The 16,026-nt window shown below is 47.1% G+C and overlaps 1 protein-coding gene across 1 annotated transcript in view; it reads left to right on the forward strand.

Annotated features, from left to right (window-relative positions):
* Positions 1 to 12,252, forward strand: part of SMOC2 (SPARC related modular calcium binding 2) — a 213,275-nt gene extending 201,023 nt beyond the window's left edge. Inside the window, exons 12-13 of the mRNA XM_030809981.1 lie at positions 8,387 to 8,424; positions 10,734 to 12,252. Coding sequence (XP_030665841.1) covers positions 8,387 to 8,424; positions 10,734 to 10,751 — 56 coding nt within the window. The 3' untranslated portion in view covers positions 10,752 to 12,252. The remainder of the gene's footprint in view (positions 1 to 8,386; positions 8,425 to 10,733) is intronic.
* Positions 12,253 to 16,026: the final 3,774 nt, after the last annotated feature.

Genomic DNA, 16,026 nt, shown 5'->3' on the forward strand with positions numbered 1-16,026 from the left:
TGGCCCAGACCAGTTATTCCAGTGGTTATAGCAGTTTTACCAATTGAAAATACCTTTTTTTTGTGGGCCTGGCCTACCCAACCAACTGTGACAGGAAGCAAGAGAAACCTATGATGGCCAGAGCCCAGATGTTCTTAGGAGGCAAGCCAGGAAAAGCCAGGTCTGACTTTTCAGCTCAGAGACAGCACTGTGAGACGTATGCATGCCCTAGATCCCACTGCACATGTGCTAGATACTCCTGCATGTGTGTGCTGGATCCCACTGCATGTGTGTGCTAGATACCCCTGCACATGTGTGCTGGATCCCCTCACACGTGTGTGCTAGATTCCCCTGCATGTGTGTGCTAAATCCTACTGCACATGTGTGCCAGATTCCCCTTCATGTGTGTGCTGGATTCCCTGCCCACTTGTGCTAGATCTCACTGCACATATGTGCTCCATCGCTTGCACGTGTGTGCTAGATCCCCCATATGTGTGTACTGGATCCCACTGCACGTGTGTGCTGGATCTCATTCCACATGTGCATTAGCCCTCGCTGTCCTCGGGGATCTCTGTTTCTTGATTTGTATAATACTTGCTGGGTAGGGCTAGCGGAGACCGCTCAAATCCCTGTCGTTCATGACTTTTTATTTCTTGTCAACTCGGTAACAAATGTGGAAGAGAAAGCAAGCTTGAGACTGTGTTGTGGAGGGCTGATTCACCGTGGTCTTTAAAATCCTCCTGGCAAGGCACAGTGGCTCACACCTGTAATCCCAGCACTTTCGGAGGCTGAAGCAGGTGGATCACCTGCGATCAGGAGTTCAAAACCACCCTGGCCCGTATAGTGAAACCTCATCTCTACTAAAAATATAAAAATTAGCTAGGCATGATGGCTCATGCCTGTAATCCCAGCTACTCCAAAGGCTGAGGCACAGTTGCTTGAATCTGGGAGGCAGAAGTTGCAGTGAGCTGAGATTGTGCCACTGCACTCCAGCCTGGGTGACAAAGTGAGACTTTGTGTTAAAAAAAAGAAAGAAAGAAAGAAAGAAAAGAAAAGAAAAAGAGAAAAGAAAAAAAACCTCCCATGTTTGAAGCTCAGCTTGAGACAGGGGCCCTGTGATCTGACCTGGACTGAGGGTTCCTGGAGGAGGCAGTGATCGTCGTCTGCCTCCTCTTCTGAGTGTCCTAGTGCTTGTCACCACAGTCACTCAGTGCTATTCAACCCACTTAGGGCCAGCCTAGATCTGTGTCATGGCGAAGCACTTCCTGCTAATTTCTCTGTGAAAAGTCAGCTCTGAAAAATTAAGCTTTATTTTGAAGCTTTTTGTATAGGGTCTTTGTGGTTAATGCATGTCTTGCCGTCCTGATGATGTCTTCACGGGAGAGCAGATGGCTGTACCTATGGCCGCCTCCCTTTGCTCCATGGGCAGGAGGCTGCCCTCTGTGCTGGCCCGGCCATCCGATGAGGTCAGAGAGAATCCTCAGTTATGTTCAATGTTCTGTTTCCATCAAGGACTCTTTGGCAAGTGTGGGAGGAGCTGGCCTCTAACAAGACAAAAAAGAAAAGAAATCACTCTGGGCTGATCAACTCCGATGCATGAAGGCAGCAAATGCCCACTCACCGCTGTGGGAAGAGGGGCACTAAACGTGCTGCCAAGGTCTGCCAAGGCTCATGATCCAATATCCAATCCCACTTCATGGCTCAAGACCTCATTTCATTTTCACAGCCATCCTGTGGGGGATGAAGTCACAGACAGATGCTGCCATCCCTGACACTTGCAGACAAGGACACACAGGCACTGCAGTCATCAGCACTTTGATCTGAGTCTTCCTCAGCAGTGCTGCATGCAGCAAAGGCAGTGCTGTTGGAAATCGTCCGCTCTGCTGGGCTGCATTTGCTGTTAGGGCTCCTTCACCCACACCGGCGTACACCTGAAGCCCTCCAGGCATTTGGATGGAAAACCAAGAATGCCTAGTCTCAGTAGTTGCCCATGTGTGATTTCCCCCTTGCTTTTCCCTTTCTCTGTATTCAGCACCTGCCCATTGGGTTTTCTGGGCACCTCTGTCTTACTGCTGCCCAATACTGCTTTTGGCTTCTTGTTCTGGGACTGTGTCTTAGTCCATTTTGTGCTGCCATAACAGAACACCATGGATGGGGTACCTTATGAACACAAACGTAGTAGCTCATGGGTCTAGAGGCTGGGCAGTCCAAGATTGTGGAATCAGCATCTGGTGAGGGCCTTTGTGCTGTGTCATCCCCGAACGGAAGGGTGAAGAGAGGGTGAGAAAGAGAGAGAGAGCAAGCGGGGCCAAACACATTCTTTCCTAGGAGCCCACTGCCAAGATAATGGCATTCACCTATTCTTGAGGGCAGAGTCCTCATGATGCAGACCTCTTAAACCTCCCAACTCCTCTGTATTAGGGATTGAGTTTCCAGCACATGAACTTTGGGCTCACCTTCAGACCATAACAAGCTGCTTTCTTCACTTCCTGTGTTTTTTCTCTTATTTTGGTCCCTGCTCAGGATCCCAGAAGACAAATGATGTTTTGCTATTTGAGACTTAAAACCTACCAGCAGGGTCCACACGGGAGGCCTGGGGGACTGATGGGGAGATAGAGAGCAGGAGGCTGCCAGATCTGCAGCTGAGGCCGGGGAACCATGGTGTCCCTCACCCCTGATGATTCAACAGAGAGCGGAGATGAACACCCACCCAGAGATTCATGAAGGGAGCCGCTCACTTTCTGCTGTTGCTCCATCTGCACGTGATGAGTGACACCTCGTGGCACCCGGGGGCTTCCTGTGTGGCTCCTCCTCTGTTATGGAAGCCAGCCTCTACATTTCTATAGAAGGCTTATTTTTACGGTTATAATGAGAAAATTAAGGACGGGCAGGGCCATGTGTAGATCTGTTTCTAACTTTTAATCTTCTTCCATTCCTGGATGGTGCAGGCTGGTCTTTTCTTTGCAAGGACTCCATCCTGTTAGCCGTTGTTAGGTGGCTTCAGTAGCACCTGAAACTTAAGCCACGCACAGCCTCCGCCCTCCTCAGCCTGGTGCTACAGGGTCATGTGGTCCATGGCCTTTGCTGGGGCAGATTCCTCTCTACTAATTTCTTCAGTTAAACCAAAGTGAATGTTGACTCTTTGTAAGGGGGGTGGATGAGTTCCAGCAATCGGCGGGTTTTCAGGTAGAGTAATTGGGCCCAGAGCTGTGATTATGGTGACAGAATTTTGAAAATTTTGGGATCAAATGATTTCAAGATGGATCCACAGCAGTTAAGAAGATGTTCTCCTGGAGGCCCTGCTCCTAAGCCACCCTTCCAGAGGAACCCATAGCTCCGTGCATCCTGCACCACCTGCAGGACACAGTTCAGACTGTGTGTGTGTGGTGTGTGTGTATGTGTGGTGTGTGTGGTGTGTGTGTATGGTGTGTGTGTGTAAATATGGGGTGTGTGTGTATATGGTGTGTGTGGGGGTGGTGTGTGTATGGGTGTGTGGGGTGTGTGTGTGAGTGGTGTGGTGTATGTATGTGTATAGTGTGTGGTGTGTAAACACTAACACTGGTGCTCTGGGCTGGATCAAGCTCTGTTAGGGCAAATGTCTGGCATTCATCTATGTGTCCTACTATTTTAAAACATAATGTATTGATAAGAAATTTGAGGTGTCATTTGGCAAACAGATCAGGAGACAATTGAAAAGATAATTTGTTACTCACAGATCCCAAGGAGAAGAGGCCATGCTGTGCTGTCGGGGGCCACATGTGAAGCACCAGGGTCAGCCAAGGGACAGAGGGAGCAAGGGACTGGGCCTGAGCCCTTACCATGATTTCCCAGGCAGGCTTGCCTGTAAATGAGGTGGCCAGGTTATAGGCTGGGTGAGGGTGGAGGTTGTAGGGTGGGCGAGGGTAGAAGTTGTAGGTTGGGTGAGGGTGGAAGTTATAGGGTAGGTGAGGGTGGAGGTTGTAGTATGGGTGAGGGAGAAGGTGGTAGGCTGGGTGAGGGTAGAGGTTATAGTTTGGGTGAGGGTGAGGTTGTAGGGTTGGTGAGAGTGCAGGTTGTTGGCTGGTTGAGGGTGGAGGTTGTAGTATGGGTGAGGGTAGAGGTTGTATGTTGGGCGAGGGTGGAGGTTGTAGGTTGGGTGAAGGTGAAGGTTGTTTGCTGGTTGAGGGTGGAGGTTATAATATGGGTGAGGGTGGAGGTTGTATTGTGAGTAAGGGTGGAGGTTGTAGGCTGGGTAAGGGTAAAGGTTGTAGCTTGGATGAGGGTGGAAGTTGTAGGCTGGGTGAGGGTGGAGGTTGTAGGTTGGGCAATGGTGGAGGTTGTAGGCTGGGTGAGGTTGTAGATTATAGGCTGAGTGAGGGTGGAGGTTGTTGTCTGGGTGAGGGTGGAGGTTGTAGGTTGGCCTGAATAGGAAAGGCTGCTCCTCACTGTCTCTGGGGATGGGCTAACTCTGAGAGGGCAGCCTCTTCAGCCTCTTCAGATGTCAAAGCATTAAAGAAAATGAAAGTCATGGTTAATGACTCTTCAAGGAACTGGCCCATGGATTGGGTTCTGATAGAAGGATATGAGTCCCTCATGAGCAAGCTAAATCCCCTAGACAATCTCTTTGGAAGGTGGCAGCACCATACAGACAACTGTTGTGAGCCGCATATCCTGATTTCAAAAGGTTGTCACTTCCTTCTAGGACTGGTCCACGTTACTCTCTGCTGAGGCTGAGCAGGACCCTGGTGGTGAAGGATACATGGAGTTCTCAGTAGCGCTGGGAGAAAGCTCTGGGAGGAAATGTTTTTTCATTGTGTGTATTGATAGACCGAAATGAAGGTAACTTTTATGAGTAATGACCTTCCATGGGTCATGCTTCATGCAAGTGACTACAGAATCACGATGGCTTAGGACCCAAGCGTTTCCTTCTGGATCACATAGCATAAAGGCTGTAGGTTGCCACCATGCCACCCTGGTTGGGAATGCAGGTTCAGCACAGGTCAGCACAGGTCTTGGGGAGATGTGGCAGAGAAGCATGAGAGGCTGAGTCACTTGCACAGCCGCAAGGGAGGTGGATGCTCAGAGATGGAGCCTCTCAGCCTCCCACTTTCCAAAGGCCCGAGCCGCAGTGTGGGGCAGGGAAGGGGCATGGATGGGCTGGAGTGCTTAGCCCCTGGCGAGGAAGAATGGATGGATGGTGGTGCACAACGCGATCTCTTCTGATGCCATCGTCTTAGGTGAAAAGTTTAAGTTGCTGCAGAAGTTAGAGTTCTCTTCTTTAGATCCCTCTGAATAATCCGATATGTCTCAGTTTTACTGTCTTCTTAGTAATCAAGAAGAAAGCATATGATCGCTCCTAGCAAAATAAACTGCAATTTGGCAAAAGAGGCAATTTGGTCATGGTCAAAAATGAACATTGTGGTCTTGGATACATATTTAGCTGATTTTGCAGCCCTTCCATTTTCCGTACAGAATTTTTCTTTTTTTCTGACTTAAAAAAATTCATCATCAGTTATGTGTTTTCTACCCTGTATAGTTTGTAATAGCGAAAAGTCAGAAAAACCTAAAGATCTGGGAAGAAATTAGTGAGAACATTCTAAATATCCACATTGTTGCTAAGTTTTTTTTGTTTCCTGTATTTTTGCTCACTATTGAACAATGCGCTTTTTATTCTAAAACATGAGAAATCAGCTGGGCACGGTGGCTCATGCCTGTAATCCCAGCACTTTGGGAGGCCGAGGCCACAGGGTCAGGAGATCAAGACCATCCTGGTCAACATGGTGAAACCCCATCTCTACTAAAAATACAATAATTAGCTGAGTGTGGTGGTGCGAGCCTGTAATCCCAGCTACTCAGGAGGCTGAGGCAGGAGAATTGCTTGAACCAGGGAGTTGGAGGTTGCAGTGAGCTGAGATCACACCACTGCACTCCATCCCGGGTGGTAGAGTGAGACCTCATCCAACCTCCCCCCAAAAAAAGAATATTAACTTTTTTTTATAACTTTAATTTACAGCTACTTCTTTTTATAACTTTAATCTACAGCTACTTCTAGCTCCCAGGGAGAATTCTATTAATCAGCAAGCAATCCAACAAAGAACTGGCAATTGTCGAATAGCCACATTGGCTCAGAATAGATTCAAAGTGTCACTCCAATAGTATTTGAATTTGAACCGTTGGCTGAAAAGCCTACTTTTTTCCTGTAAAGTAGTCACTCCAGGCAAGACAAGTAGGTGAGCAGCAGCACTCATTTTGGCACTTAGACCATTAAAACCAACTATTTAAAAAAATCATAGATTTAGCCACTGCTTGATGTTTTTGCAATTTATCTAATATGCTCGTTTTTCACCTTTTCATACTGTGTCTCTATGTGCGTTATGGCAAGGGAAGACAGTGAAAATAGAACAATTTTGCTCTTTACTCCATGTTTTTTATTGAGTGGATCAAAATCAACAGTTAATCAAGGAATATGGGATGAAGGATGCTTCCCTCATCTATTAATTCATTTGAAAACTATTGACCAAGTACTTTCTGCTCTAGATATTGACAGAATAACAGTAAACACACAGGAATGTGTGTCTCTTTAAGGCTTACACTTTGATGTGGAAGCGAGTCATCAGATAAATAAGAAACCCCACAGCACGATAGGGGTTGCTTGTGGAGGAGGCAGAAGGGAAGGTCAGGAGGGCTGGAACGTTAGATGGGGGCAGGGAGGAGGCCCTGCAAGGTGCTATTGAGTGGAGACTGGAGGAGCAGAGGAGAACCAAGGGCTGTTGGGTAGAGTGCAGCCTGCAGAGGATGGCAGGAACGCCATGCCCAGCAAGCCCCAGGGGTGGCGAGAAGTCGGGCACTGGAGAGGAGCAGGCATCCGGAGTGATGCGATGCCGCATGGGTGGACGGGACAGAGCACACCCCGCCTCCAGCATAGCCCAGAAGCCTCTGGCTGCTTCTCTGAGTGAGGCCGTTGGAAGGTTTGGGTGGAATGTTTTAGAGGACCCCTGGTTTCCATGTTTGTGTAGACAACAGATGGGAAGGGCCGAAGGAGGAGAGTGGTGAGGTGTCTGCTCTGGTCCACATGGGAGAGGTGGGCAGTTCTGGCCACGAAGCAGCCTGTGCTAGGAGTGTGGGACTCTGGATAGACTTTGGGTGTAGAGCCTGAGGGATTTGCTCCCAGGTGAGAGGAGGAAGGTAGGAGAAGAGAGGCATGATCATGACTCCAAAAGTTTGCCCTGAGCAGCTCGAGAATGCGGTTACTGTGTCCTGAGAATGGAATACGTCAGAAATTAGATTTGCAAGGGAAGATAATGAGTCCAGTTGGGTCCTGTTTCTTTTGAGCTGCCTAATGAATGAAACTCCACATGGAGATCATGAAGCTGGATCTGATAATCTGGACTGAGGAGAGAAAGAGGTCCATGCTGAAGATTACAGCAGTTTGTATCCTTGGGAGCTGTCAGGAAATAGAGAGTATTTAAAACCCTGAGACCAACTGAGCCCACCAGTGAGTGGGTGAAGATAGGAAAGGGACGAGGATGCTGGAGCCCCTGGGGTGCTTCCCAGAGGTTTCCATGGAGACGCAAGCGTGGAAGCTGAGCTGAGAGCAGGAAGGAGACTTTCCCAGGAAGCTCCACTGTGCAGAGGGCAGTGAAGCCAGGAGACAGACAGCACAGCTTCCTCCGGCTTTGACTCTACTAGAAGCTTTGGAAAAAACTATTTTGAGCCAAACACGTTCGTTTCTCCTGATTTTAATATAGAAGCAAAAGATTTCAAATAGCTCTTGTTGGGCCATTGCTGATGGCTTTGCTCCCGGCATCCCAGGGACATGAATCCCCTGCCTTCTGGGGAAAGGTCAAGAAACATCTAGAATTCAGTTCTCCAGAGAAGGTGGATTTACCTTAGAGTTTGGGGTAAAGTAAAGCATTCTTCTAAGGCTGGACTAGAGAATCTGTATTGTTAGAAAGTACTTACGTAGTAACTTTCATAATCCAGTACTCATAATTTATGTTCAATGTATACATAGTTAGCTCTTCTGTGGATTCAAGCAAACTTGCATCAAAAATGCTCAGAGAAAAAAAGATACAAATAAAAAACAATGTCGTATAGCAAGTATTTACACAGCATTTACATTGCATTAAGCATTATAAGTAATCTACAGATGATTTAAAGTATGTAGGAGGATGTGTTCAGATTATATTAAAATATTACACGATAATATATAAGAAGCTTGAGAATTGGAGGATTTTGGTATGCTGAGGCTCTGGAACCAATCCCTTCTGGATACTGAAGAATGACTGTGCGTGGTTTTTTTCATGTGAATGAGTTTGCCAATTGATAACATCTTCCTAAAGTGATGTGGACTCCTTCCTGAAATTGTGTTGAACCTTTCATTAAATAATGGGTCTGATTTTTAATAATATCTTTTTTTTCCTGCTAGCCCCCAGAGGTAATGCTGAAAGTACATCTAATAGACAGGTAAGTGTGTTTATATTTTACTCTTAACTATTTCCTTTTTAAATTATAAACAATAAAAATTCAAGTTATATAGATTTGCAATGGCCAGTACCTTCCAAGAAAAGAAATAATTCAAGGGAGGCAAGCTTACTGTCTACACCCTGTGGGGACTAAAGCAGCCTTCTAGAATTCTATCTGAAATCACCAACTTGTTTGAAAAAAATTATTATTTGAACTTTCATTTATTAAGAAAAATTTCTGAGTTCCCTTGTTCGGTAGATCTTTTTTTTTTTTTTTTTTTTTTTTTTTTTTTTTTTTTAAAGAGAAGGGGTTTTGCCATGTTGTCCAGGCTAGTCTTGAACTCATAGGCTCAAGCAATCCACCTGGGATTACAGGCATGAGCCACCGTGCCTGGCTGAATTTTTTCAAGCAATTGTCTGAGTGTTTGTAATTTGGTTCTTGCATTTTGTCAGGGAGGTTGTAGGAGCAGGAGGCATCCTCCATATGCAAGTGCATTTCTGTTTCTTTTTGGGGTCCCAGCAAGACAAGTGTTGGGCTCCAAAAGGGACTTTCGGCTCCTGCTGTGTGTTCACAAACATGTGTTTGTGTTTCTGGCTCTCCCTCTCCATTTGCAAGTAAAGGATGCAATGGTGGTGTCCTCCAGCACCCAAAGCCACAGCCTATTTCAAGTCAAGAATATTTTCCAGAAGACAAACATGAGGGGATTCATGTCTGTCTCCTTCAAAGCCGGGACAAAATCCCCACTTCTTTGCTACCACGAGTCAATTTGTGATTTATTTTGTCTGCACCTGTTTGATGCCAGGTCGACATTTCCTAAGGCAAGCCCCCGCATTTGTTGTGGGTTTAAGTGGAGGCGGCCAGCACACACCTTGGATGTAATTGAAAACCATTTCCTGAGGAAAGATGTGTGATACGCTTTCCTTTGTTTAGCAAATATTTATGGTTTTAACTTTAAATCTCACCGCAAATCACTTACACTTTAAAACAGGGCTGGTCTGAAAGTAATTACCCTCCCTGAGTGCCAAGACCTCCAAAAGTTGTTTTCATTCGCAACTGGCAATCACTGTACTCATGCGCTCCACGCATCTTAAATAAACTCAGTTCAAAGCACGCGCCTCCTGCTTCAGCTCTTTTTTCCAAAAAGAGAAACAGAAGCAGTTTCCCGCTCCTTTTATAGTGCCTGCGTGGACACGCGGACCTCCATGCCTTTCGTACTGTGGCTATTTCAGCAAACTACAATATTGGGATGATCCTAACAGGCAAGCCAGCTGCAGCTCCTACCGGCCGTGGCCACTGACGGCCACCATGCTTCTTTGAAACATCTCAAAGAATAACACAGTGCCAGCCAGCAAGGGTTTCACTATATGCATGACCCAGACAGGAACTATCAAAAGAAGGGATCACAGGAAGGTGCATGATGCTAACGTGGAATCCGAAGGAGCTCTTTCCTGATCTCGTCAGCTTCCACTGCCACTCCAGAGTAATCAGAGCTGATATTAAACAAGTTAAAACGTTAGTCCACCGTCTCCTCCCGCAATCCTGACCATCTTTAGGGACTGTTAAAATACTTTGACAGGTTATCTTTGTGTACAACTAATTTAAACCTCAAGTTTAGTGTAGGAGATGGGTTTGTCTTCTCACCTCTTCAGATCTTTATCAAGGGGAATAAAAGCCAACCCAGAAACCTCCTAAACTTTAAAATTCAATTATTTGAAATAATAAAACAGAAGAAGGGATCAACATTTGTCAGAATTGGCACTCTTGGAAAACTAAGTCTAGGAGATTGTATATTGCTTTTTTTTTCATTCTAAATTACTTTTAATTGAAAGTCAAGGTGCTGAGTTACAGTTGTTTATCGTTATAATAAGCAAACTTTTTAAGTTGGATGTCTTCTTAAAGAGGTAAAATAGTGAACAAAAAAGATAAAAAGGAAAATTAAGAATCAACTATGCCTTTATCAAATTTGAAGCATAAGTTATATTATTAAAATTATTATTGTATAATCAACATGATAAGACATTCTGGAAAACATTTAATGTATTTATTTAGTACTTAGAATATTTACAGTGGATGTTTCTTTTTTGAAACGATATATTTTTCCCAATGTTTCTATCATGTCAAGGAAGGAAAGTGTTAAGAATTTACCAGTGTCCAAAATGTCTTCATCGTTCCTCATTCATCCTTACACCTCACATGACCTGCCCAGCCCTCTTTGGTTCAGTTCATTCCCGGAAGCCAAGCCTTAGTCTTCACAGATGAGTGACACACACCTCTGAATAGAATGTCTCTTTTTTGTCTTTTCTTTTCAGCCAAGGAAACAAGGATAAATGGCTCACACACCGAAGGCAGTTCCTAGACACGTGGGAAATTCCCTCACCAAAGAGCAATTAAGAAAACAAAAACAGAAACACATAGTATTTGCACTTTGTACTTTAAATGTAAATTCACTTTGTAGAAATGAGCTATTTAAACAGACTGTTTTAATCTGTGAAAATGGAGAGCTGGCTTCAGAAAATTAATCGCATACAATGTATGTGTCCTCGTTTGACCTTGGAAATCTGTATGTGGTGGAGATGTATTTGAATGCATTTAGGCTTAATTTCTTCGCCTTCCACATGTTAACGGTAGAGCTCTAGGCACTCTGGCTGCAATCCTACGGCTTTCCCTAACCCCTGCAGTCACTTCCAGACGGCTGTGCTTACAGCACTGTGCAATCATGTTGGAAGCTCCATGTGTCCGTGGAAGTTTGTGATGTACGGCCGACCCTATAGGCAGTTAACATGCATGGGCTGGTTTGTTTCTTGGGATTTTCTGTTAGTTTGTCTTGTTTTGCTTTCCAGAGATCTCGTTCATACAATGAATCACGCAACCACTAAAGCTATCCAGTTAAGTACAGGTAGTTCCCCTGGAGGAAATGATATTTTCAAACTGTCTTTGGTGTGACACTTTGGCTCAAAGGATCTTTGCTTTTCCATTTTAAGCTTCTGTTTGAGTTTTGCCCTGGGGCTTGAATGAGTCCTAGAGAGTCATTCCCGATGGTGGGGAGGCTGCCTAGGAGGCAGTAAATCCAGTCGCGGTGTGACCGAGCTGGCTAACAGGCTTGTCTGCCTGGTTTTTCTCCTACACGTGGACATTATTCTCCTGATCCTCCTACCTGGTCCACCCCAGGGCTACCGGAAGGTAAAATCTTCACCTGAACTAATTCTGAGCAGTCTCCTTACTGAAGGTACAGCTGGATACACGGTGCCACGGGGGCTGGTGTTGACAGCTGGGAGGAAGTGCCTGAGGGTACCCACGGTTCCTTTGTGCTTTTCTGAATGCATCAAGGGTACGAGAACTTGCCAATGGGAAATTCATCCGAGTGGCACTGGCAGAGAAGGAGTGGAATGCCCACACGGTGACCAACAGAACTGGCCTGCGTGCATAGCCAGCTGCCACCCTCAGGCCTGGGCCCAGAGATGAGGGCGCCCGGTGTCTTTAAGGAACCGTTTGGAGGACAGTCTGAGAGCAGGAACTTCAAGTCGTGATTCCATCTCGGCTCAGACTTTTGGGTGGAAAAAAATCTTCAGGGCCCCAAATCCCCTGAGACATGGCTTGTAGAATGATTTTGTGATGTTGTGATGCTTGTGGAGCCTCGCATAAGGCTTCTTACTTATTTAAACTGTGCAAGGTAAAAATCAAGCCTTTGGAGCCACAGAACCAGCTCAAGTACATGCCAATGTTTAAGAAACAGTTATGATCCTAAACTTTTTGGATAATCTTTTATATTTCTGACCTTTGAATTTAATCATTTTTCTTAGATTAAAATAAAATATGCTATTGAAACTATATTAGTCTTTTTTTTTTTCCAGCTAAATGCAGACTTTGGTAATTGCTTAATTGTACAAGCGTCCTCTGTAAGGGAGGGAAAGTTGAGGGCTCTGGGCAGAAAGAATTGGAACCCTGGCTGTGTCCCTGAGTGGTGTGTGACTTTAGACATGACCCCCCAGTTCCCCCTCTGGGATGCAGGGATGCTGGTGGTGTGAATGAACCTCCTCCTTCCACACATGGGAAGAGAGTTATGTGAGTTGTTAATGTACGTAAAGGGCTTGGAACCTGCACCCCAGGTGTACCACGTACACGTGTTTACCCTGACCATGTGGAAGGTCATCTGTCCATGAGCCTTACCTCCACGCTGCTCAGTGCTGCTGACGTCACCCAATGCTATGGGAACCTTCAGAAGAAATAAAAAGAGTGCCTTATTTTGATTAAAGCTGGTGGCCGGGCACGGTGGCTCACACCTGTACTCCCAGCACTTTGGGAGGCCGAGGCGGGTGGATCATTTGAGATCAGGAGTTTGAGACCAGCCTGGCCAATCTAGTGAAACCCCATCTCTACCAAAAATACAAAAATTAGCTGGACATGATGGCGGGTGCCTGCAATCCCAGCTACTTGGGAGCCTGAGGCAGGAGAATCGCTTGAACCTGGGAGGGGGAGATTGCAGTGATCCGAGATCACGCCACTGCACTCCAGCCTGAGCAAAAGACCAAGACTCAGTCTCAAAAAAAAAAAAAAAAAAAGCTGGTGCTTTTCTCCAAGTTACACAACTAGAAGCCTGAGGATGCCTTGATCTGCCCCTCCCCCACACCCCTCGTCCCCCACACCCTCATCCCCCTCCCCACACCCCACACCCCGCGTACCCCCACTCCTCACATTCCCCTCCCCCACACCCCACACCCCACGTACCCCCACTCCTCGTGTTCGCCTCCCCCACACCCCCTGTCCCCCTCCCCCACACCCCAGGTCCCCCTCCCCCACACCCTGCAACCCCATCCCCCACACCTCGTGTCCCCCTGCCCCACACCCCACGCTCCCCACAACATCCCGCGTCCCCCTCCCCCACACCCCACGCCCCCCACAACATCCCGCGTCCCCCTCCCCCACACCCCACGCCCCCCACAACATCCCGCGTCCCCCTCCCCCACACCCCACGCCCTCCACAACATCCCGCGTCCCCCTCCCCCACACCGGCATCCCTGCCTCACTTAGGCTGTCGTGTTTTCCTTGGACTGTTGTCGTAGCATCTTAACTGGACACACTTCCTCCAGGATTCGTTGCTGCCTCCTGGTCTTGGTAAGTTCTCCCAGCCCACCCCAACCCCACACACCATTTTCTCTCTATTCAGAAAAAAAGTGATCTTTGTAAAACTCTGTCTTAGCATTGGCGATGACAATTGTGCAGTAAAGACAATGCTGTGAAGGGCATTAGCAGAGGGCTGCTGTCAGGGAAAGCACTAGCGGAGGTGGAGCTTGAACTGCGATTTGAAGTAGGTAGGAGAGAATGAAGTGTCCAAGAAGTCTGAAAGAGCTTGAAAAAGACAGGAAGGGAAAGGGAGTGGGGAGGCATGGAGCCGGTGCAGGTGGTTCTTATTGCAAAATATTAAGATTGCAAATCCAAACCAGAAATGTTTCTCTTACCTAGGCCATGTGGCTGCTTCTGTTGAAAGATGCCTCCTTCCCCAAACCATCCCCCACTCGCCTCATGTCTGAAAAGGCTTTCCGGCATTTTTGTCAAAAATATCTTGGTTGGAGATTTATTTTAGAAGCATACTGACCAACTCGTAAATCATGCCCATCATTGCCACACCAGAAATTTTTTAAATGATCAAGGTGAATGTTTTCAGCTTTTTTTTTTGGAATCAATGTACAGAAATGACTGACATGATTGTAAGCTGCCAATTGGACACTCGAGTCATGCAAACAACAAAGCTACTCAAGAAAGACAATATGGGCCGGGTGCGGTGGCTCACACCCGTAATCCCAGCACTTTGGGAGGCCGAGGCGGATGGATCACCTGAGGTCAGTAGTTCGAGACCAGTCTGGCCAACATGGTGAAACCCTGTCTCTACTAAAAATACAAAAAATTAGCCAGGCATGGTGACAGGTGCCTGTAATCCCAGCTACTTGGGAGGCTGAAGCATGAGAATCACTTGAACCCGGGAGGTGGAGGTTGCAGTGAGCCGAGATCATGCCACTGCACTCTAGTCTGGGGGACAGAATGAGGCTCTGTCTCAAAAAAAAAGAAAAAGAAAGTGTGAATATATAATTATACAATGCTCGTTTATCTTTGTCTTTATCCCCGTGTGTTGTCTGAGGTTGGTCAGTCTAGTATGGGTCTAGTATGGTACTCTGGGCTCTGCTGAATTGGCTGTGTGCTTCAGGCCGGGCACGGGTGGGCTGGAGTCTCATCCTTCTGGGACTCGTGGGTCATGAGGGGCAGGCTCCTGCACAGCTGTGGCTGAAATGCAAGAAAGTCAGCGGGACTGCACAAGCATATTTCAAGCCTCAGCTGTGACCTCTCTGCTAATATCTGAATCTGATGGCCAAAGTCTGTCACGTGGGTCAGAGCAAGTCACAAGGCTGTGGCAGGGAGTGGATGCAGAACGCCCCTCACAGTTAGGAAACCTCACCACTCAAACTCCCATCGACACACTCTTGTCTGCTGAACCTCCTTCTGACAAAGCAGAAAGGCCAGGGAAGGGCATGCACGCTGGGGCAGTGTCAGGCAGTGGGAAGTCGCAGATATGGGGGTTAAACGCAAACGGAACAGGGGCCTCCCAGCTTACCAGCAGCATGATCTGTAGGCCACAGGGTCCCAGCCTCCTCAATTTCAGACCCTGGACCAGAAAATGGTGTCATTGACATCTCCCCCTCAGAGTTACTGTACTTGGAACAGGAGATTGTACGTGTAAAGCCTGATGTGAAACAGGCACTCAACAAAGGCCATCAGGAACTCAAATATGGGTGTCAGAGCCATTTTGTATCAAATGATTCTGAATTTTCCTCTTGAAAGAGAATAAAGGGAAAATTGAATCCACAAACCTGAGCGATACACATCAGGCCAAGATTGCAGGTCTTAACCACCTACAGAAGGAACTCTCCAAAGGTGATAGGGGAATTTTATGCCGACTCCTCAGAAGTGCTAGCAATTGACTTCGCTTATAAGAAATAGAAACTGGAAAACCAAACCCCAGCGGCCTAAGTCCACGAATTATTTTTCTCAGTTAATAAGAGAACAGGCAGAAATCGAACCTGTGTGCTGATGTAGCCAGCAGCGCCGCCCCTGTGCCCTGGTCCCTCTTCTCCGTCCTGCATCCCTGCGGGGAGGCTTCGCCCCTGCATCCCGGTCCCTTTTCTCCTTCCCATCCACGGGGGGAGGTTTCACCGCTGCAGTCTGGTCCCTCCGCTTCTGTGGAGAGAGGCTTCACCCCTCCGCCCTGGCCCCTCCACTTCATCCTCACGCTGCCCAGAGGGCTCCTGTGTCTTTGTGCATCTGACCAGACAGGACCCAGGGTGGAGAGCAAGGGCAGCAAGCAGAATATGGCACATTTCATGATTTTAGTTTTCCCCTGTCCCATCTAGTGGAAGTCTGCTGGATTTAATTGGCCACTGACGTCTCTTCTTGGTGTCTCTGGCTTCAGAGTTTTAACTGGACATTTGCTGCTCAGGAAAGAATGGGAGTTCTGTAAGCCAGGGCAGGAGGGACCATGGTTATGGGCAGGCCACGGGCAACGCGAGCCACAGGTGCCAGTGGCTCAGGCTTAATGGTACATTTGACACCTAA

The sequence above is a fragment of the Nomascus leucogenys genome, chromosome 3 (genome assembly GCF_006542625.1).
Source record: "Nomascus leucogenys isolate Asia chromosome 3, Asia_NLE_v1, whole genome shotgun sequence".
Classification (NCBI taxonomy): domain Eukaryota; kingdom Metazoa; phylum Chordata; class Mammalia; order Primates; family Hylobatidae; genus Nomascus; species Nomascus leucogenys.